The sequence below is a fragment of the Caretta caretta genome, chromosome 24 (genome assembly GCF_965140235.1).
Source record: "Caretta caretta isolate rCarCar2 chromosome 24, rCarCar1.hap1, whole genome shotgun sequence".
Lineage (NCBI taxonomy): Eukaryota > Metazoa > Chordata > Testudines > Cheloniidae > Caretta > Caretta caretta.
The window spans coordinates 4,478,999-4,500,111 of NC_134229.1; the positions used below are offsets into that span (position 1 = coordinate 4,478,999).

General features: G+C 57.4%; 2 protein-coding genes and 1 long non-coding RNA gene across 8 annotated transcripts in view; 2 read left to right on the forward strand and 1 right to left on the reverse strand.

The window, feature by feature from the left end:
- Positions 1-115: 115 nt before the first annotated feature.
- Positions 116-9,048, reverse strand: METTL25B (methyltransferase like 25B). 3 transcript variants are annotated; one of them, XM_048827935.2, is made up of 9 exons: positions 8,893-9,048; positions 7,805-7,932; positions 7,335-7,456; positions 6,493-6,700; positions 4,972-5,034; positions 3,827-3,970; positions 2,196-3,043; positions 1,338-1,522; positions 116-758 (listed from the first exon to the last, which is right to left on the reverse strand). In XM_048827935.2, exons 1-9 carry the CDS (start codon positions 8,975-8,977, stop codon positions 640-642), a joined length of 1,902 nt encoding a protein of 633 aa, XP_048683892.2. In that variant the 5' UTR covers positions 8,978-9,048; the 3' UTR covers positions 116-639. The 3 variants fall into 3 exon arrangements, with proteins under 3 accessions (XP_048683892.2, XP_048683891.2, XP_048683893.2); XM_048827934.2 differs by having other exon boundaries at positions 6,493-6,706; positions 8,893-9,044; XM_048827936.2 differs by lacking the exon at positions 8,893-9,048 and adding an exon at positions 8,848-8,882 and having other exon boundaries at positions 6,493-6,706.
- LOC142070012 (uncharacterized) lies at positions 3,190-7,029 on the forward strand. The gene is made up of 2 exons (XR_012665982.1): positions 3,190-3,460; positions 6,442-7,029. It is a non-coding gene; the product is annotated as an uncharacterized LOC142070012 (long non-coding RNA).
- Positions 9,049-9,071: 23 nt separating the features above from the next.
- The window catches only part of ISG20L2 (interferon stimulated exonuclease gene 20 like 2), a 44,748-nt gene continuing 32,706 nt past the window's right edge, over positions 9,072-21,113 (forward strand). For 2 of the 4 annotated variants that reach the window (XM_075122905.1, XM_048827940.2), the window contains exons 1-4: positions 9,072-9,219; positions 12,875-13,724; positions 14,758-14,958; positions 15,606-15,715. In XM_075122905.1, coding sequence (XP_074979006.1) covers positions 12,993-13,724; positions 14,758-14,958; positions 15,606-15,715 — 1,043 coding nt within the window. In that variant the 5' untranslated portion in view covers positions 9,072-9,219; positions 12,875-12,992. Of the gene's footprint in view, positions 9,220-12,874; positions 13,725-14,757; positions 14,959-15,605; positions 15,716-16,235; positions 18,518-21,113 lie in introns of those variants that run through there. The other 2 variants (XM_048827939.2, XM_048827941.2) reach the window with 2 other exon arrangements.

Below are 21,113 nucleotides of genomic sequence, written 5' to 3' on the forward strand. Positions count from 1 at the left end.
TGCCCAGCCACGCACATGGCTCCCCGCCCATCGTGTTCTGCACCGATCCGTGTGAGGGTCGGTGCCTGTCCCCATGCAGAAGAGGCAGGGAGCAGTGACGGACAATGCAAACCACTGCTCTTTGGGGGCGGTGTTTATTTTGGGTGAGAGGGTCAGCTGAAGGGGGGGAGAGAAGGCCAGGAAGGTGGCGGCGGGGAGGGGGGGGGCAGGTAAAGCAGGTGGAGGTGCAGAGTCTGGGCAATCAGCCAGTCAGCACCTGGAGCAGCAGCTGCTGCCTGTTGTCCCTGACTCGCTGCTGCACCAAGGCCCTGCTGGGCTTCCTCTGGTGCCTGGGGCTGGCTCCTCCTTGGACTCTTCCAGCCCAAGGAAACGGGGGGTTGGGAGGAAGAAACCTCCCTGCCCTTGAGTGGGGCTGAAGGGGGAAGGATTGGTCCTGGGTGGGCCACATCATCTCCCTCCCCATGTGCAACTGCCGCAGAACTTTCTGAGGCTGCTGTAGCCTGACTCCCCCAGTGCTCTCGCCTCTTCTCACAGTGTGCGCCGCCTCTGTTCCCGTACGCTGTTAAACAGCTGCCACGTTCCTCCCCAGAGGAGGGCTGCAGCCAGTGATTCCTGTGCATCAATGGACGCTGGTGTGAGTCAGTCTTCCCCTGCCAGCGTGGATAACGCAGAGTCCAGACCAGCCTTGGCCGCCACCAGCACTAGGTTCCGGGGCGAGAAGCTGGGGTTAAACAGGGGAATCAACTGGCACTGGAAGCCTGCAGGGGAAGAGGGGGAGGGACACAGAGTAGTTCACAGGTGGGCGGCCCCATGATTTGTAGTGAGTACTTACAGGTCTGGTGAGTGGGGGGGCCGTACAGAGGGACACGCGCTTGCTCGCCCAGTGAGTAGGTGGTGAAAGAGACAGGAACACGCCTGCTCGCTCGCTGGGTGAACGGGAGACCATATGGCTGGATCCATGCGCTTGCTAGCTGAACAAATAGGGGGCTGCACAGAGGGGGACACGTGCTCGCTCGCCCAGCGAGGAGTTAGCCTGGGGAGTTACTGGTACTGAGGCCTGGGCTCTCTGTGGACTACAAAGGGCTGCTATTGGCGAGGGGCGGTGGAAGGAAAACACAAGAGTGCTGCATCCAGCACCCCAAGGATGAACGTGCTTGTCCATACCAGGCGGAGGAGGGTTTAAATCCCCCCGCGCTGGAGACAAATGGCTACAAGGAGCAGCTCAGGGTAAGTGCAAATGGCCACAGCCCTCCCACACCCCCAAATGTGAAGGAGCTGGCTGTCTCTGCCCTGGATCCCAGGCCTGGGAGGGGGGTGGGTCGGTCCGAGGCACTCACCTTGCTCCTGCAGGTAGATCATCCTATCCAGCAGGATGAGGGTCTCCACCAGCGGCGCCAGAAGCAGGGCCAGGCTGAAGAAGGCCACCACGTTCTGTTGCTGGGCCAGCATGGCATCAACGCAGGCCCGATCCAGAGGGGCGGCCGGGTCCAGCCCCACACACTGCAAGCCCAGCCGGGCGTACCTGCCAAGGTGAAGCAGCGTGGCCCCGTCAGCTCTGCGCCCTGCTGCCCACCCCAGGGCAGCTCAGCTGGAGCTGACTGGATGCTGGCAGGGCCCCCAACCCAACCGCAGCCACTTGCCACCCTGCCCCTAGCTCTAGCCACCAAACCACATTCCCATCCCCAAGCAGGGAAGGGAACCCAGGAGTTGTACATCACTCATGTCTATACATCTTTGGGCATCAGTTGTCAGAGGCAGCATGGGTAGCAGACTGGGCATTTGCCCAGAGCCCATTAACCCCTGAGTTACCCTAAGGTTAGCCAGTCAGATGGGGGGATCAGGGATGTCATGTCCCTGTGCCTCAGTTTCCCCATCTGTGAAAAGTGAAGAGTTGTGCCCCTAAGTTGTTTAAATAGCAATCAATAGGAGCTGAGAGCCGGGTGCTAGGAACCAGGGGGCAGTTGCCTCCGTCACTTTCAATGAGGGTCTGTATCCAAACAGCCCCTGAGTTCTGGGGAATTTCTGAGCAGGATCAGCCCTCCCATCTCCAGTAAGGAGCCAGAACCGGAGCCCCGTCTCTCGTCTCCCCGGCGTCTAGGGCTGTCGAGATGGGATGAGGCCCATCTCTGCTGCGGGGCCGGTGGCTGGTTAGAGAGGCCAGGCTTTGCTAAGACACACTATGCCGGCTGACTCACTCCTCGAAGGCTAGCTGGTGGGCCTTGTTAATGGTCTGCACCCCGAGGCGTCTCTTTGCCGGGTCAGCTGCCCGGATCAGCATCTCCAGCGTGGCGCGGTAGCAGTGAGTCCGCAGGATGGGGCTCTTGCTCCTCAGCCGCAGTGCATAGTCCTCTATGGCGTGGCAGGCCGCTTCCCGCGCCTTGTAGGAGAGGGCGTGGCCCGGCAGGCCGGCCACCCAGGCGCTCAGGGGGTAGCCGTACTCAGGCCGGTCGGCGGAAGGAGGAGGCAGTGCTGCGAGGCCAGGGGGAGTCGGCTCCTCCTGGGTGGTGAGCTTCATGTAGCAGCAGGCCACCGAGGTCACGGCCACCACATGGGGGCAGCGGGTGAAGTGTCTGAGCAGGGCTACGCTGAGATCCCCGCATGCGTGCAGGCCGGTCAGGAGCAGCCTGCCCTCCGCCAGTGGCCCCAGGGGATTTACTGCCATTGGGCGGCTCGGTCGATACAGAGGGTGAGGCCCATTGGGAACGCAGCCACGGCCTCTGCTTCCGAAGGGATCTGGGGATCCCCTGTGCTCCTCTCTTGCAGCAGCCATGCAGCCCCATCCTCTTGGCCCCTTCTCTCCAGCCTTGCCCATCTCTACCACGTCTCTGCCACCCCCACAAGGGGCTGTGGGGGGAATGCTCTTCCATGGCCCTGGCAAATCGCAGGTGGCACCAGCCTCCGGGGACGGGCCGCTTTCTGCCATGGGAGATTGAGCTGTGTCTATTCCTCGCTGCGGCAGGAGGAGGAACTCCTGCCATGGTGCTTGGGGGTCGACCCACCCCGCCACATGGCTTGGCCCACGGAGGGAGATCTCCCACGGATCCTGCAGGAAGGGAGAAACAAAGAATCACAGACAGCCACTCAGTGGTGGTTGTCTGAGCTCAACACTGCAGCAGATGATCAGACTATAGGTCCAGCTAGGCTGGGGTCCTGCTCCAAGAGAGGCCAATGCTGGCGGCCTGAGAGACAGGTGCAAACTGCGCCGTCACAGTGGGCCACCATGGAATAAAGGGAAGTTCCTTCGCCTCTGGCAGTAAAGGGTTAACTCCTTACAGACTGGTTACAGTCTGAGCTCTGGCCGCCCTGATCAAGGGGCAGCTCAAACCCAATAAGCTGTTAACAAGAAGCCACCCAGCAGAGCCAGGATGAAAACCCCGATCTCAGACACACAGTTCCACGCCGTAGCTACTAGACTTTGCTCCTCAGCTGGAGCCTAGCTTCTTCCCTGGACAAGCTTCAGGTAAAAATATTAATAATCTCTCCTTAAATGGGCCACAGCCTGGATTTCCTCCAGGCGGAAAGAATCAGGAGGATATATCTCTCCAGCACTGGGTTATCTGAGCACCTCACCATCGGAGATGGACCCCTGGGAGGTTGGGGGTTCAGTCCCATTTCACAGATGGGGAACTGAGGCACAGGGTAGATTAAGTGTTGCTCAAAGAGCCAGAAACACAACCCAAGTCTCTTGAGTCCTAAGCCAGTGCCCTACCCTCTAGGCTGTCCTTCCGCCCCATTGGAATTTAACCATTGCCTGGTGTGAAGAGCCCACTGATCTGCACAGGGCATTAGCCTTGGGCCCCCCCTCGCCCCCCACTGCACCGTTTACCTTGGCTCGTCGCGCTTGCTTCTTCTCCAGCGCCCACACCAGTTCTTGGTCAAACTTAGTCGCCATGTCAACCAGGCGTCCGTCTCCCTCGATCGCCGTGACAGACAAACCCAGGCCAAAGGCCAGAAAGCGAGAGAGATGGCCCTTAAAGGGGAACACACACGGACCGTCAACACTGCTGCTCCTCTGGGAATTTCTGAATCCTCCCTGCCCTCCCCCCTGCACTAGAAGATTCAAGGTTATTAGGGAGGGAAGGGGGACATATTTCCCCGCACTGGGGCAAGTCATGATTTTTGAGTGCTTGGGTTGGGGGCCTGCGACAGAGTGCTGAGAACCGGCAGCTCAATCAGCACTCTGGTCACTGGAAATCCAATTTGTTCCCCTCCCGCCCTCCCAAAGGACCTGACTGAGGGAGGGAATGGCTAATGTCTAGATCAGCCTGAGCTGGGGACAGCTAAGGCGATCATTAGCAAGTTAACTGCAAGAATGAAAAAGGAGCACAAGACGGACGTGCAAAGGAGAGGGAAAAAGAAAGGCAGGCCAGCAAAGCCAGGGTAAAGAGAGATCTCTGGGTGGTGCCCGCTCTTCTCTCTGGCCCGGGGACGATGACTGTATGTTACTATAAACAGAATGGCTGCATGGGACTGTACGGGGTGGTGGCTGAGATAATACAAATAAAAGACATAGTGGTGGTTACAAACCAGAGTTGCAGGGCCCTATCACAAAAGCACAGTGCGTGTGAAGCAGGACGTGCAACTGATTAGAAGCTGCATAGGGGACTGTAGAGAGACAGCTCCTAGGTGAGTTCGGTCTCCATAACCCATTCAGTTCTTGGCCTCTCCGCTAAGGCTGCCAGCGAGGGAAGCAGCTGGCACCGATCATGCTGGTGAGTTTTGGGATACGGTCTCCTGGGAAGTGAGCTACTCCCCACTATGTCACAGGCGCCATCAGCTGGCAAGGTCTTAGGGTCACCCGCAGTCCAGGGCGGGACTCCAAATGGGGGACATAAAGGTGAAAGGAACCTCGTGAGCCAGCCCATCACCCAACCTATGCAATAGGAGACAATACACCTCACCCCTCCAGGGAGGGATCTGGGACACAAAATATAATTCAAACCACGGAACTACAGGCTCCCAGCAACCTACCTGGCCAGAGCCAATATCTACCACCTGATCACACCTGGTGATCTCGCTCAGTTTCTTCACCACCTGGGGAAAAGATAAAGGTGCAGACTCATCAAGGAACTTGTCAGCAGAAAGGCCCAGGCTGTCCAGCTTGGGTGCTGAGAGTTAGCCACCGAAATCCGTGTTGCAACACCTAGGGAGGTGGCCTGCTTCTCAATGCAGCTTCCGCTCACCTCAGGGCACAACATCTTGACAAATCGGGCCCCTTTTATTGGGCTGCTCAGTCAAGGACGCAGCTAGGAGAACCCTCAGCTAGGAGAACGTTGGCCAATGGCCTTCGCACTTTTCCTTACCGTGACCCTATGTTGCAACCGAAAAGCCTGTGGGGACCCCCTGATAAAGGGAGGACAGTGGTGACCACTCTTGGACCCATGTGTGACCCCCTTTTCCTCTGGAACTGCAACTCCCCAGCTGGAAACCCATGATCTTGGCCTTTGCCAGAGGAAAGACTGGACTCAGTCGCTGGTCTTCCTCCTCCAAGACATGCCATTCCTAAGAGCTGAGGAGAGTCACCTTCTAATGAATCTGATCGCTTCATCACCCTGACCCTGCTACTAGGAATTATACTATGGAGGCTGTTGCTTATTCTGCTTTGATGGCACTCTAGCCACATGGGCTGGAGACACAGTGGAGACATGGGGAAGGATACAGCCAGCCATAGTGGTGGATGGAAGGTGCATGATAATGGAGTGACTTGGTGGCACGTTAGGCTGCCTTTGCCTACCATACAGTATTGCTCTTAATGACTTGTGTTATCATAGTGCTAGGAGCCTCAGTCATGGACCAAGACCAGGGTTCCAAGGAATCTTCTCTCTGTGGTTCTGTTCCTGAGCACATCGCGCCTGTTCCAATCAATAGGCATCTTTCCATCATCTTCAGAGGGCTTTGGATTAGGCTCCTAATGAATAGTATTTTCATGCAGGCTGTCTTCCAGCATGGTTTATGGGGCTTTAATAAGCGGCAACACCAGGTTCTGGCACTACCGAGACCTCAACATTCACCACACTGGCCACGGTACCGTGCTGTCTTCTTTTCTGACTACAGGGAGATAGAGCCTGCTCCAAAGCCCTTTGGATTTGATGGAAAGACTCCCGTTGACTCCAGCGAATGCAGAGTGCCCATCGGCGCATCTTGATGCTCCTGGGGATGTGAAGTGGGAAAGGAGGCTAGGATAGGAGAAAGCGAGACCCCAGAGATGAGGGTAGACCCAAGGTCTGCTGGATTCACTAGGAGGGTGGTGAAGCACTGGAATGGGTTCCCTAGGGAGGTGGTGGAATCTCCATCATTAGAGGTTTTTAAGTCCCGGCTTGACAAAGCCCTGGCTGGGATGATTTAGTTGGGGTTGGTCCTGCTTTGAGCAGAAGGTTGGACTAGATGACCTCCTAAGGTCTCTTCCAACCCTAATCTTCTATGATTCTATTGGATTCACAGCTACAGTGAGGTCATCGTTCCTACTGGGGACAAGAAATACTAGCCACAAACCTTCCCGAGCTGCCGGATTTCATGCTGCTTTTTGGGCTTCACGTGCTTCCGGAAAAGGGGGTTAAGCTTAGCACTCTGGCACCGGTTCTCCCTGAACTCCTCTGGCCTCCCGGTCGCCGACATGCCGCCTCTACCACGAGGTGTTCTGGAGAAAGCCAATGTGTGTGCTGTAGCTTTAAAGGCCAGCAAGGAGAGCGGCCACACCACGCTGTAACTGACAGCACAAGGACAGCAGTTAGTGTATGGACAAGGAGTTCCCATTGCTCTCGCACCAAAGGGACTGAACAGACTACAGCTGTACAAATCACTTCACGCACCGGGGAAATGCGACCACCTCTGGACTAGAATGTGGCCGCTGTTTAAAAGCACAGAGGAACAGTATGTGGCAGTTCAGGATGGGCGGTAATGAAGCAAATCGTATTCAAGTTGAACTGCATGGGGAATTTAAGGAGGCAGAATGCTGGATTTAGGCCACTGGGAATACAACCCTGACTCTTTCGAATAAAAAAAGTGCAGTGGCATCTTTAAAGGCCACAAGTCTCTGCTTGTCTGTATCTCTAAGCCTTTCCAAAGCACCTGTCAACATATCTAGCCACTGAGTGGTCAGGGTTTCATACCCTCTCTGACAGGCATTACCTCTATCACCACAGCACTCCCTAGCACCATGCGAGGGCTTTGGTCCAGAACTGACTCAGAAGGGAAACCATCCTCTACTTTAATTGACAATGCAGCCTGCAGACACAAGCCCTGCCTGCGGTCATATGCCCCTGGCCAACCCCTGCAGCGAAAAGAAGCCCACAGAGGACACTAGTAAAGCCCCTTTAACAGGAGCATGTTCTTACCAAACTTCCTCTGGTTTTCCTTTCTCCAGCAAGACGGCAGCGAGTTGTGGGGAGGGGAGATCGGTGAGCACTGCCTGCCAGGAATAAGGAAGCTTCCCCCAAAGATTATCGGTGAAAAACTCCTGCAGGGAAGAAAGGGTGATGGGGAAGGGGGAAGTTCAGGCAACAGCACTCATCATCCAAGCCCACCCCCAGCACTCAAACCCCAACCAAGATGACCCCATTTTGCTATGCGCTGTACCTATACATAGTGAGAGACAGTCCCTGCCCCAAATTGTTTACAATCTAAATAGACAAAACCGACAGAGTGGGAGGGGAAACTGAGGCACAGTGACTTGACCAAGGTCACACAGCAAGTCGATGGCAGAGGCAGGAATGAATCCCAGTCTCCTATGTCCCAGGCCAGTGCCCTACATGCCGGTCCACGCTGCCTCTCAGCAAAGTCCAACCACGATTTGAATAGGACTCACAACGATGTAGGAGTCCACAATGGATCCATAGAGCGAGAGGACATGGGTGATGTTCACTGCTAACTGCTTCTGCTCCTCCAAAGAGAGGGGCTGGCCGGAGAGCACTGTCATCGCGGTGTGGGGTGAACCTGAGAGATGGGAAATGGTGCACGAAGAAAGAGTTAAAACTAAAGGGAAAAGGGAGAGAATCACCGAGCAGGAAGGTCTGAATGAACGCGCTTGGCTCCTTTAATGACTCTTTGCAGCATGGGGTCCCTTACGTAAAGGAGGTGAGGGGCACTTCCTGGGGGAGAGGGAAGGCCAGTCCAAAGGGGCATTCACCCCCTGGCATCTCTGCCCACTAGGATGCCAGGCTTGGGGGTGGGTTGGTGATGTGGGCTCCTTTACACTAGCAACCGGGCTGAGGTCCAGCAAACTCATTTCCCGTAGGATGCGGAACAGCCCTCCAGAGGTCTGGATCCAGGCTGGCGCCTGAGAGGGGAAGGCCCCACATCCCCTCGGGCCACTGCTGCGCTGTGCGCCGTGGCACCGTGCTGGCCTGCGCCGTGCCACCCTGGCATCGGCTGGGCGGGGCGCTGGGGCTGCACTGTGTCGTGTGGCCGGGCGACGCTGGCAAGGCGCTGTTGTGATGTGGGGACACGGGGCTGTTCGCGCTCAGTGCCGTGTTGCTGGGACACCCCGGCACTGTGACGTCACCCTGAGGCGCTGCCAGGACGTCACATCGCCGCAGCGCAGCGCTGCATCGGGGCACGGGCCACCAGTGCCACGATGTCACGCGGTGAGGCGTTGCCATGACGCTGGGCTGTGACATCACCAGGAGGCGTTGCCGTGGCATCGCGCAGTATAACTGGGGTGGCGTGGCATGACGTCGTAGCACTGTGACGTCATCGCGCGGCACGTCGCTATGACATCGCCCATGATGCAGTTCTGTCTGTGTCGCCGGCAGACGTCACCAGCCCCCTGTCCCCGCCCGAGGGGGGGGCGCAGCGCGAGTCTCCTGGCCCCGCCCCCTCCCACAGCTCCTTCGGCCCCATAGAGCTCACCCTCCGCACGGCTAGAGCGCCCAACTGCACATCGCACCCACTCACCGCTCTCTATGGTCTCCCCCGCCGCAGGACCGCGCAGGCGCAAGCGCCCTCCCAGCCCCGCGTGCCTCCAGAGGTGCACACGCATGCGTACAATCTCGCCTCTGTGCCTCAACAGCCTAGACGCATGCGTACACTGTTTGACGGCTGGCCCCGCCCTCGACCTGCGCCGCGCTCACGCCTGACGCGTGCGCGGGACTCTCCGCGGCTCATGCTCCTTCCTGGCTTTTGTTGTGCGTCCCTCCCTGTGTCCCCCACCGGCGGGGCGGTTTGCACTTCCGCTTCCGGTTGCTGCTGCCTGGCTTGGTCTGACTGGCCCAAGGAGAGAGGGTGAGGGGGGTTGGGGATCAGTGGGGTAATGGGGGGGTCACTGAGGGGAGGGGGGATCAGTGGGGTAATGGGGGTTCACTGGGGGAGGGGGAGGGGGATCAGTGGGATAATGGGGGTTCACTGGGGGATGGGGATCAGTGGGGTAATGGGGGGGTCACTGAGGGGAGGGGGGGATCAGTGGGGGTAAGGGGGGGTCACTGGGAGAGGGGGATGGGGATCAGTGGGATAATGGGGGGGTCACTGGGAGAGGGGGATGGGGATCAGTGGGATAATGGGGGGGTCACTGGGAGAGGGGGATCAGTGGGGTAATGGGGGGATCTGAGGGGGATAGGGATCAGTGGGGTAATGGGGGGGTCACTGGGGGAGGGGGATGGGGATCAGTGGGATAATGGGGGTTCACTGGGGGGAGGGGGATGGGGATCAGTGGGGTAATGGGGGGGTCACTGAGGGGAGGGGGGATCAGTGGGATAATGGGGGGATCTGAGGGGGATAGGGATCAGTGGGGTAATGGGGGGTCACTGGGGGAGGGGGATGGGGATCAGTGGGATAATGGGGGGTCACTGGGGGGAGGGGGATGGGGATCAGTGGGGTAATGGGGGGGGTCACTGGGAGAGGGGGATGGGGATCAGTGGGATAATGGGGGGTCACTGGGGGATGGGGATCAGTGGGGTAATGGGGGGGTCACTGAGGGGAGGGGGGATCAGTGGGGGTAAGGGGGGGTCACTGGGAGAGGGGGATGGGGATCAGTGGGATAATGGGGGGGTCACTGGGAGAGGGGGATGGGGATCAGTGGGATAATGGGGGGGTCACTGGGAGAGGGGGATCAGTGGGGTAATGGGGGGATCTGAGGGGGATAGGGATCAGTGGGGTAATGGGGGGGTCACTGGGGGAGGGGGATGGGGATCAGTGGGATAATGGGGGTTCACTGGGGGGAGGGGGATGGGGATCAGTGGGGTAATGGGGGGGTCACTGAGGGGAGGGGGGATCAGTGGGATAATGGGGGGATCTGAGGGGGATAGGGATCAGTGGGGTAATGGGGGGTCACTGGGGGAGGGGGATGGGGATCAGTGGGATAATGGGGGGTCACTGGGGGGAGGGGGATGGGGATCAGTGGGGTAATGGGGGGGGTCACTGGGAGAGGGGGATGGGGATCAGTGGGATAATGGGGGGTCACTGGGAGAGGGGGATGGGGATCAGTGGGATAATGGGGGTTCACTGGGGGGAGGGGGATGGGGATCAGTGGGGTAATGGGGGGATCTGAGGGGGATAGGGATCAGTGGGGTAATGGGGGGGTCACTGGGGGAGGGGGATGGGGATCAGTGGGGTAATGGGGGGTCACTGGGGGGAGGGGGATGGGGATCAGTGGGGTAATGGGGGTTCACTGGGGGAGGGGGATGGGGATCAGTGGGGTAATGGGGGGTCACTGAGGGGAGGGGGGATCAGTGGGATAATGGGGGGATCTGAGGGGGATAGGGATCAGTGGGGTAATGGGGGGGTCACTGGGGGAGGGGGATGGGGATCAGTGGGATAATGGGGGGTCACTGGGGGGAGGGGGATGGGGATCAGTGGGGTAATGGGGGGTCACTGGAGTAATGGGGGGTCACTGGGGGGAGGGGGATCAGGATCAGTGGGGTAATGGGGGGATCAGTGGGGGAGGAGTGGGGGAGAGGGGATCAGTGGGGTAATGGGGGATCTGAGGGGGATGGGGATCAGTGGGGTAATGGGGAGATCAGAGGGTGAGGGGGTTGGAGGATCAGTGGGGTAATGGGGGGATCAGTGGGGTAATGGAGGGCGGATCAGTGGGAGAGGGGGCTGGGGGATGGGATAGGAGATCAGTGCGGGAGGCAGTGTCAGGGTGATGGGTATCAGTGGAAGGGATGGACGGGAGATCAGTGTGGGAGAGATGGGGGAATGGATGGGGATCAGTGGGGGACGGAGATGTTGGGATGGGGATCAGTGGAGGAGGAAGCTTTGAGATAGAAGAGGGTCAGTGTGGGAAGAAGGCATTAGGAAGGGGAGGGGACCAGTGGGTGGAGGGGGTATAGAGGGGAGGAGATGGGGGAGTGCTGGGTAGGGATGGGGGAAGAGCAATCACTGAGGGGGTTGGGGGTTGATCCATGGTAGGGGTGGGGGAGCAGCAGTGCTGTTGGGGCTGGTGAGGGTTGGTCAGTGAGGGAGGGCAGAGGAGGGGTTCAGGAGGGAAGGGATATTGCTGAAGTAGCTGGTGAAAAAGGAGGTCATTGGGTGAATGAGGGGGAGGGATGATCTCGAGGGGGAGAAGCATCACTGAAGAGGTTATGGGTTCATGGGGGAGGGGATGAGCAAGAGGAGGGGGTCAGCACAATATATCATTTCTAAAAAACCCACAAAGAACAAGACACTTCACTACACCTGCATCCCCCCCCGGGGAGAGGATGAGAGAACAAACATGGGGCAGATGTGGGTGCCGTCGCTTAATGCGTAACTGGAAGGCGCCCAGACATGGTGTTGAGGTTACGACCCGGACAGACACTAGACTCGGCTGTAGCAGGGAGTATGAGTGGAGCGGGACGCACGAATGAAGCACTTGGGGGTCAGTGGTTGGGAGGGGGGGAATCATGGAGTCAGAGTGGGCTGGGACTGGGGGAGTTTTGTCAGTAAACTCCTCTCAGCTTCTGTGGAGATGGGGGCATTGGCAGTGCCCCAGATGCCCACCAGATACACACTTTTACCTTCAGTGGGCTGCTGCCAGGACGAAAACGACCATTTCTAACACCCTTTGCTGCACTACGGCTGGGGCTGTGAACGCCGAACACATTTTTAAAATCCCAGTTACCTTTCGCCATTTGGGCTCTTTCACTTTCTGTTTCTCGGGTACTAGCACAAAGCTTGTTTGGCTGCATCTCCAGCACTTCACTGGAAGGTTTCAATCCAAATTAAAATGGGTTATGCTGAAGGAGTGAAAGCAATGCCGTATGTACTTCTGCACATGTTGGAGCTTTGGTCTTTTACACACCCCGTGTATGTTCCCTAAACCTACATTTTGTTTGGGTATTTTCCACACGCAGGGATAAGGAACCGGACCAAACCCCAAAGATGAGTCTTTTGTTATTGGTTGGTTGATAAACCGTCTAACGAACAGTCAGATGCCACCCATCCAAATTTCTCATGGTTGTATCTGCAGCCATAGTGCCACAAACTGATCTCTTCAGATTACAGGCTGAGCAGGGTTGGGTCAGTTTCACACTGTAATGTAAAGCCTACAAGACAAACCCAGTGGGTTGGTTCCCTGTAATGTGGTCGGATATTTACTAGGTGTTTTCCCCTCTGGGGAAAAGTCCCGGGGGCCCATGTGCTTTTCTACTGCCAGTGTCGATTTTCAGATGAGACATAAAATGGAGACCTTGATCATTCCTATAAACGTAAGTGTGTTAGTCCTGATGGCCTGGCCAAAGCCCCGAATCTCAGTCCTCCCTGTACTTTCAGCTGGCTGCAGGATTTTTCTTTACTTCCTGGCCTAATCTGTGGTGTAGCATGGCCGTGCCAATGGCTACCACCAAGGTGGGGGCATGGAGTGATTCTAATGCGGGGAGAGTTTCTCAAGGACTTTGAGATCCCTCTGTAAATTAGAATTCTTCTGATGAGGAGTGGAAATGTTCTTGATTTTCTGTTTCAGGTGAGGGCGTGAGCCTCTGTCGAGCAGTGTGTAAGGGGCTGGCTGCTTGTGGGGTGAAAGAGACTAGGGCCCCTCCTTCCCTCCTCCTCATGTTTGCTGCCTTCCTCCAGAACCCACCATGTCGGATTTGATCATAAACTTGGACTTGGGGCTCCAGCAGGTTCCCAAGAGGGGAACCGACAGCAACCAGAAACACCAGCGCTTTGTGAAACGGCGCCGTTTCCTGGAGAGCAGAGGTTTTCTGAAGCAGAAGCAGCTGCCACCGCCATCTCAGCATCATCCTCCCAAAGGCCAAGTCTCCCATCAGAACTCCAGCTCCTGGGAGAGGACCAAGAAGAAGTGGCTCGCCGAGGATCAGAACTCTTTCCAGACAGATGGGCTTTCCCATCAGCCAAAAATCTTCCCCAAGGCAAATAACCATTGTCGCTTTGCCCAGCCTGGCGCCACCACGGACTCTGGCTCCCCTCTGCCTTGTTTTCCATCAGGAGCAAGGAAAGTGGCGTGTAGATCAGCTAAGGCCAGTGGGACTCCTGGGAGCCACAGCACCCGTGCCCTTGCTGGCGTGCAGAAAGCCAGCCTGCTGAGCGAGTATGACAGCGGCCTACCCCCAGTGCCCCAGCCGGGCAAGCCCAGCAAAGTGGTGGCCATCGACTGCGAGATGGTGGGTACGGGCCCTGGCGGCCGGATCAGCGACCTGGCCAGGTGCAGCATCGTGAGTTACCATGGCGACGTGGTGTATGACAAGTACATCCGGCCCGTCGACCCCATCACCGACTACCGGACCCGGTGGAGCGGCATCAAAAAACATCACATGAAGAATGCCACCCCGTTCAAAACGGCCCAGAAAGAGGTAAGTGTCCAGGGCATCGGCTGGGCTGGCAGGGATTCAGTAGGGGGCGCTCTCCTCTGTCAGCCAGTGCCCATCCCGTGCCCTGGTCAGGAGCACCGCAATGAGCTTGACTCAGGAGGCTTTCTCTTCGGAGTCAGGTTGGGGTAAAGGTTTCCAGTGCCTCTGGGAGCTGCCCTTAAGAAGCCTTAAGTCCCTGCCCTGCTGGTCCTCGGGGGCCCTTTGCTTCTCCATGGCTGGCATGAGGCCATCCTTTCCTCAGGTCTATGAGCCCGGATCTCTGCTACGGCCTGTACGCATTGCCGTAATAAGAGAGCCAAAGGGCCGGGAGGTATGGGTACTCAGCAGCTCTGAGGAACAGGCCCTTTGCGGCTACACTAGAGATTTGAACCCATGTTGAGCTCGCACTGGCTGTCCCCAGGCAGTCAGCACCTCCACACTAGCCGTGCCCAAGGGGGCCAGTGTCCCATGCTGAGCCCTCTGCTTAAACACCCTCCCTGCCCACTGAGCCGCACTGTCTCTGCTTATAACCTGTTTTGTCAAAAGCCCCCTAGAGGGCGCTCCAACCCTCTCTGTAATCAAATGTGCTGATGCCTTTTATTTTTTTGTTCCCTCTGATACTTCTCCCCATGTCTAATTTGGTGGTGGGTGCTGGGTTTCCCAGTGTCAGCTCTGGGCATCTGCGTCTCGGAGGCTTTTCGGCACCTTGTGGAACGGTCCAGGGAGCAGCCGCTTTGAGCGGCATTACTAGCAAAGCTCAAAGCAGCGCAACGCTCTAAAGCAAAGGCGAAAGGGTCTGGGCACACTGGTGTGAAATAAGCAGACAGGCAGAGCTTGCAGACAAAGCTGGTTCACTGCTGGAACCAGAGACCAGAGGATCTTGGGGTGGTTCGGGAGCAGCGCGGGTGATCAGTAGGGGGCGCTCTCCCCTCTGAGCCAGCGTTGCCCCCGATCAGACGGCTGCGGCATGCGCCTTGTTGCCTGAGCACTGGTCCCCGGCGTTCCCAGCCCCTGAGCTGCCCTGGTTCTCTCTCAGATCCTGAAGCTCCTAGCGGGGAAGATCGTGGTCGGCCACGCCATCCACAACGACTTCAAGGCGCTGAAGTATTTCCACCCGAAATCAGTGACCAGGGACACGTCAAAAATCCCCCTGCTGAACCGCAAGGCCGGCTTCCCGGAGAACGAGTCGGCCTCACTGAAACGCCTCACCAAGCAGCTCCTGCACAAAGACATCCAGGTACCCTCTGCCTCTGGGACAGGCCCCCAGGCACCAGCCACGCCCGTGCTTAGCCATGCCCCAGGCTGTGCAGGCAGTCCTAGAAATCTGGGCCCAGGCCCACGTCTTCTCTCTTCCCTGCTGCCTGTGCTGTGTCTGGTCACTTCCCCATCCTGAAAGTCCCCCCTGGTTCTCAGCATCATCCACAGGGGGTCGCTCTAGAGCACAGCTGCTCCTTCAAGGAGATGCGCCCTCCAGAAGCCAAGGGAGAACAAGGTCCCTCCATGGAAGAATAAAGTGTTGTCCCCTGGCTGGCCAGGGGGTGTCACCAGAGAGTGAGGTGAGGCATTTCCTCTCCCAGGAGTTGCTTTCTGTGTGGCCTAGTGGATAGAGCACAGGACTGGGGCCCATGAATTCTAGTCCCAGCTCTGTCACTAGGTGACCTTGGGCAAGTCATGTCCCCTGTCTAGGACTCAGTTACCCCATCTGTGCAATTGGGCTAATGAGGTCGGCATTAGTAATGCCCAGTGCCGCAGCACGTTCTGGGTGTGCTGATCACCTGGGGAAGCAGCCAGTGAGGATCAGAGCTCTCGGCCGGTCATACTGGCTAATGCCCCTGATTCTAACACCCCCCGTGGATCGTCTCTCTCTTCCCTTGTTCTCTGCAGGTCGGCAAAAATGGCCACTCCTCGGTGGAAGATGCCAAAGCCACCATGGAGCTGTACCGGGTGATTGAAGCTGAGTGGGAGAGGCAGCTGGCGCTGAATCCCGAGCAGGAGTGAGTGGCCTTGGGGCCCGCCCCCGTGCTGCCGAGGAAGGAGCAGACCCCGAACCCAAGAGCAAGCGAAAAGGGGGGCTCAGCAAAACGCAGGGTGGGAGGATCCTAGGCCAGGCCGGGGAGTAGGATACGGACCAGCTGCCTGGGGCCAGTGAAAGCAGGCGAGGGGGAGGCGGGCAGGCAGCTGGAGCCTGGTGCAGCGTTTCTGACACAGGCGGGAGTCAGAGGCGTGAGGAAGTAGCAGCCGTCACACGTCGCCTCCAGGTCTCTGCCAGCACACGGCCCTCACCAAGGGCTGTCTTTTCTGTCCTGTCTTAGCCCCAGAGGGGAACTCCCAGCTGGGGCACCCACACTTTGCCCACCCCCCCAGGCGTTCCCTGCCCGGATCAAACCGTGGGCTCTGCTGGCTGCCCCTCGTGTCCTAGAACCGACTTGGTCCAGGCCTCCGGGTGGCATTCGTGCCCTCTTCCCAGGTGGACAGGCCCTGCGTCACGTTCTCATTCTGATCTGATTTCCATAGGGGGCACGGGCCAGCCGGTGAGTTCGAATCAGACCTTTAGGGGAGAAGATCTCTGGGGCTGAAAGTGACGCCGGTAAATAAACATCTCTGAAGGTCCTTTCCCTGGGAAGGTTTCTGTGGCACCCCAGTGGTGTTTGGTGGCTTCCCCACCCCTTCAGCTTTATTTTGGATCAGAAGTAAGGGACTCTCAGAGTTCCCCCACCCTGGGGTGCAGGGGAGATGGGTTGATGCAGCTGTTTGTGAGACTCAGAGCCTCTAAGGGGCCTGAGGAACGGCCCTGCAGAGCCCCAGCTGGTCGGTCAGCGGCCCTCCGCTGGTACTGTGCGGATCTATCCCAGAGAATCGCGTCCCAAATTCCTAGATCCTGGGCATCAGGGCCCCGTGCCGCCTGCCATTGCCTGGGGATGAGATTCAATCCTCCCCGGCCTGTTCCCTCCTTGGCCTCTCTGCTGAGGCTGGCAGTTACTGCTGGAGACAGTGGTGGCTTGTTAATGTGGGCAGTGGGCTGAGACCCACCAAACTCATCTCACGCAGGGAGAAGGACTCTGCTGAGATGCCCAGCCTGGGCTAGACTCGGCAGCTTCCAGCAGTGAGGCTCTGTACCCCGTCTTTGGCCCCCTGAGCCAGCTGGCACCATCCCATGATGGTGGCCTCTCTAAGGCAGCATGGGGTCGCTTGGAAATCTCCATTAGAGGCCACAGCCTCAGCTGACTCATCTCTGCCCCTCCCTTGCTTCTGCACAGGACCGTGTCTCAGCCTGGGGGAATCCCTCTGGGGTGGCAGCCCGTAGCCGCTGCCCTCCCTGCCTTGAGTTCAGCGAAGGTCCTGATCTTCTGGCTCTAGCCAGGAGGCGCTCTACTACGATTCCCATCAGTCTCTGGAGCAGGGCTTGGCTGAGCGTGGAACATGGGGCAGGAATGTCACTGCGGTGCTGTGGTTTTGGGTGGCCCCAATTTCGAGACAGCAATGGGTGGGATCTTTGATGTAGAGCAGCGTCCGATCCGCAGTGCCCGGAGACAGGGCACCAGACAGAGACAGACTTCTGGGTCTTGTCCAGTAGGCAGGACAAGGGTAGCAGACGCACAGTCTGGATGAGCTTAAGGAAATCAACGGAGATATCTGCTCCCCCAAACAACCCCCCAGTCTCCAGACTGTGCCAAACAGGGAGGGATGAAGGGAGGAGCTTCTTCAGAGACAAGTCTGCAAGAGAGGAAGCATGGTCTAGCGGTTAAAGCAGCTGCCCAGGGGATTGGGAGAGTGGGGTTCTCATCGCTGGGGTCATTCTGGGACGGATTCAGCTCTCATTTACATGGGCATAAGTCCCTTTGACTTCAATGGAGCTACTCCTGATTTACACTGATGTGTCTGAGAAGCGGCTCGGGCCCAATGGGTGGCCTCGTGCAAGTTGCGCTCATGCTCTGTGCCTCAGTTTCCCCACCTGTAAAATGGGGGGGATGATCCTGACCACCTCGGGGTGCTGTGAGTAGAGCTGGCAAACGATTTCCAAACCCACCACTCTTCATGAATTGGACACCATTTTGGCCGGTCACAAAATGGCCCAAGGTGGGGGGCAGTAGTGGTGTTGCCCTGTACTTAGGGCACTCATCCGAGAGGTGGGGGAGACAGGATCAGATTCCCACTTCTGAAACAGACTTGAAACGGCCTTTTTGCCACTGAACCCCAAAAGTTAATTATTCGCCCTGCTGTAGTTGTGAAGTAAAGTCCTTTGAGATCCTTTACCGCAAAGGGCGATAAAAGACGACTCTCATTTGGCAGCTTGCATTTCAATCTCAGATCTCGTTCAAATAGATTGGCACTGACTTCTTTAAAGGGCCGGATCCTCTGGCATGGTTATTTCCAGCAGTGCAAAGTGGGGGTGAAATGCTGTCTGTTCCGAGCCGGTTCTGTTTCCCCCCTGCTTTGTACTGGTGTCGGTGATGACAGGAGTAGCAGAGTGCTGGAGAACCGGATCCCAGCTCGAGCAGTGGGGCAGGGCTGGTGTCAGCTCTGGGGCTCTGTGGTTGAGCCGCTCGGTGAGGTAATGCCCAGGTAATGGCTTGCCCAGGTAATGGTTACTTGAATCCGTCTTTGCCGTTGTGCTCAGACCAAACCCTTTGTCCGGGGAGTGGAGCATGGTGCTTTCACATAAGTGTACAGCTCCGTGCGCGAACATCTTCCAAAATCCGAATATTTCCGGGTCCTTTAATCCCTGCTGCAATGAACCACTTGGTCCTTTGCGGGAGAGCTGGGTTGTTTGAAAATAAAATGTGTCACTTTCGAAATCACTTGTAAAAAAACAAATCCTAAAAGATCAATCCATTTCTGCTTCTGCAGTGGTGGGGTGCTCACGACAGGCTCAGAATATCTGCTGGGGAGCTGTAGGTTTCGTTCTCGCTAGGGGCACTCTACAGTTCCCATCAGACACCGGGGCTGGGCTTGACAGTGCTGTGTTATCAGGGCAAGATCCGGGGGTGGCGTGTAGGTAGCACCGATTTCTAGGCACCCAAAGACAGCCACGCTCTCTGCCTAGGTGGAGACTTGTAGGCGGCTCGGTGGAGCTGCAGTGCAGGAGCGCTGGCTAGTGGCGTGTTCTCTGAGATTTTCAAAAGCAGCCTGTGATTTTTAGGGTGCTGCTGTTTTGTGGGATGCAACTTGAGACACCTTAGAAAGGGGCTGGTTTTCGCGCAGGCCCCTTGCGGGGGTCTCCACTTGGGCCCCACTATTCACTGGTCAGTTTTAAAAACATCATAGAATATCAGGGTTGGAAGGGACCTCAGGAGGTCATCTAGTCCAACCCCCTGCTCAAAGCAGGACCAATCCCAACTAAATCATCCCCGCCAGGGCTTTGTCAAGCCTGACCTTAAAAACTTCTAAGGAAGGAGATTCCACCACCTCCCTAGGTAACGCATTCCAGTGTTTCACCACCGTCCTAGTAAAAAAGTTTTTCCTAATATCCAAACTAAACCTCCCCCACTGCAACTTGAGACCATTACTCCTTGTCCTGTCATCAGCTACCACTGAGAACAGTCTAGCTCCATCCTCTTTGGAACCCCCTTTCTGGTAGTTGAAAGCAGCTATCAAATCCCCCCTCATTCTTCTCTTCCGCAGACTAAACAATCCCAGTTCCCTCAGCCTCTCCTCATAAGTCATGTGTTCCAGTCCCCTAATCATTTTTGTTGCCCTCCCCTGGACTCTTTCCAATTTTTCCACATCCTTCTTGTAGTGTGGGGCCCCAAACTGGACACAGTACTCCAGATGAGGCCTCACCAGTGTCGAATAGAGGGGAACGATCACGTCCCTCGATCTGCTGGCAATGCCCCTACTTCTACAGCCCCAAATGCCATTAGCCTTCTTGGTAACAACTGCACGCTGTTGACTCATATCCAGCTTCTCGTCCACTATAACCCCTAGGTCCTTTTCTGCAGAACTGCTCCCAAGCCATTCGGTCCCTAGTCATCTTCCCCTCCTCCCCAGCATCACCTGACTCGTCCAAACTAGCCAGACCAGGCCCGGCCTCCCTGCTCCCACCAAGGCCGTCTGAGTGCTGTTATGGGCGGTAATTCTCCCCTGCCACTTGGGGTCACTGTAACCCAAGGAACTGGGAAGAGCTGTGCAGCAGTGGCAAACCCTGGATCCCAACGGATCCTTCGGGGGGCACCATTCCCTGCTCTGGGGGTTCCCTGCGCCCCCAGCCATGCCTCGCTCCCGGTTTGTGGGGGGAGAAGCAGGGGACCGAGGCCCAGCGGTGAGCTCTGGAAGAGGCGCACGTGAAGTAGCCTTCGTCCGAAGACAGGGGGACGCAGATTGCGTCTCAGCCCAGGATGCCCCGCTCGGGAGCGTGGAGGGAAGGATGCACCGACTGAGTTCAGAGGGTCCCCGGAAGAGAACCATCAGCCCACCAGTGATTGTAGTTCGCTCCCTGAACAGAACCTGCCCCAGGGGGTCAGTAAAACCCACGGCGCAACAGGGGCAGAGGATGCGTAGCCTTGTGGTTAGAGCACCAGTATGGGACTCCAGAGAGCTGGGTTCAGTTGACCTGGAGTTGAGTCACATGCTCAGGTTCCTGATGCCCAGCTACCGTGGTGATGGGCACCCTTATGAAACTCTTGCTTTTGACGGCGTTGCCTGTTCTCGGGTCTGTGCAGTGCCTGGCACAACGGGGTCCTGATCTCGGTTGGGGTCTATGCAGTGCCTGGCACAACAGGGCCCTGATCTCAGTCGAGGTCTGTGCAGCGCCTGGCACAATGGGGGGCCCTGATCTCTTTGGGGTCTGTGTAGCGCCAGGCACAATGGGGGGCCCTGATCTCAGTTGGGATCTGTGTAGTGCCTGGCACAATGGGGCCCTGATCTTGGTTGGGGTCTGTACAGCGCCTGGCACAATGGGGGGCCCTGATCTCGGTCGGGGTCTGTGCAGCGCCTGGCACAGTGGGGCCCTGTTTTTGGTTGGGATCTGTACAGCCCCCAGGGGTGGGATCTTGGTCAGGCCTTGAGGTGCTACTGTCACTCTCCCCAGTGTCTTTGCTAAGCCAAAGTGAACTGTGTGGCGGCCTCCCCTTGTACCAGCTCCCCTGGCTCCCCAGTCAAACCAGGGGAACCAGGAGGAAATCCCTCCCTGCACCACTTCCCCCCAGGTGCGCAGAGAGGAAATGATACATGGGATTCTTTAAAAATCTGGAGCTCTTGTTCAGACTCCCAGCGAATTAGGGGCTCTGATCAGGTCCAGGTGGGGCCAGGCTAATGCAGCTGCAACCTAGGGCAGGGTTTTGATTCCAATCAGGCCCAGGGCTGCCTGGATTTTGGCTGAATTCCTTCTTGCAAGTGTGTGTGTGTGTGGCGGGGGGGATGATGGGGAAAGGGGAGGAAGTTGGGGTCTGTAAG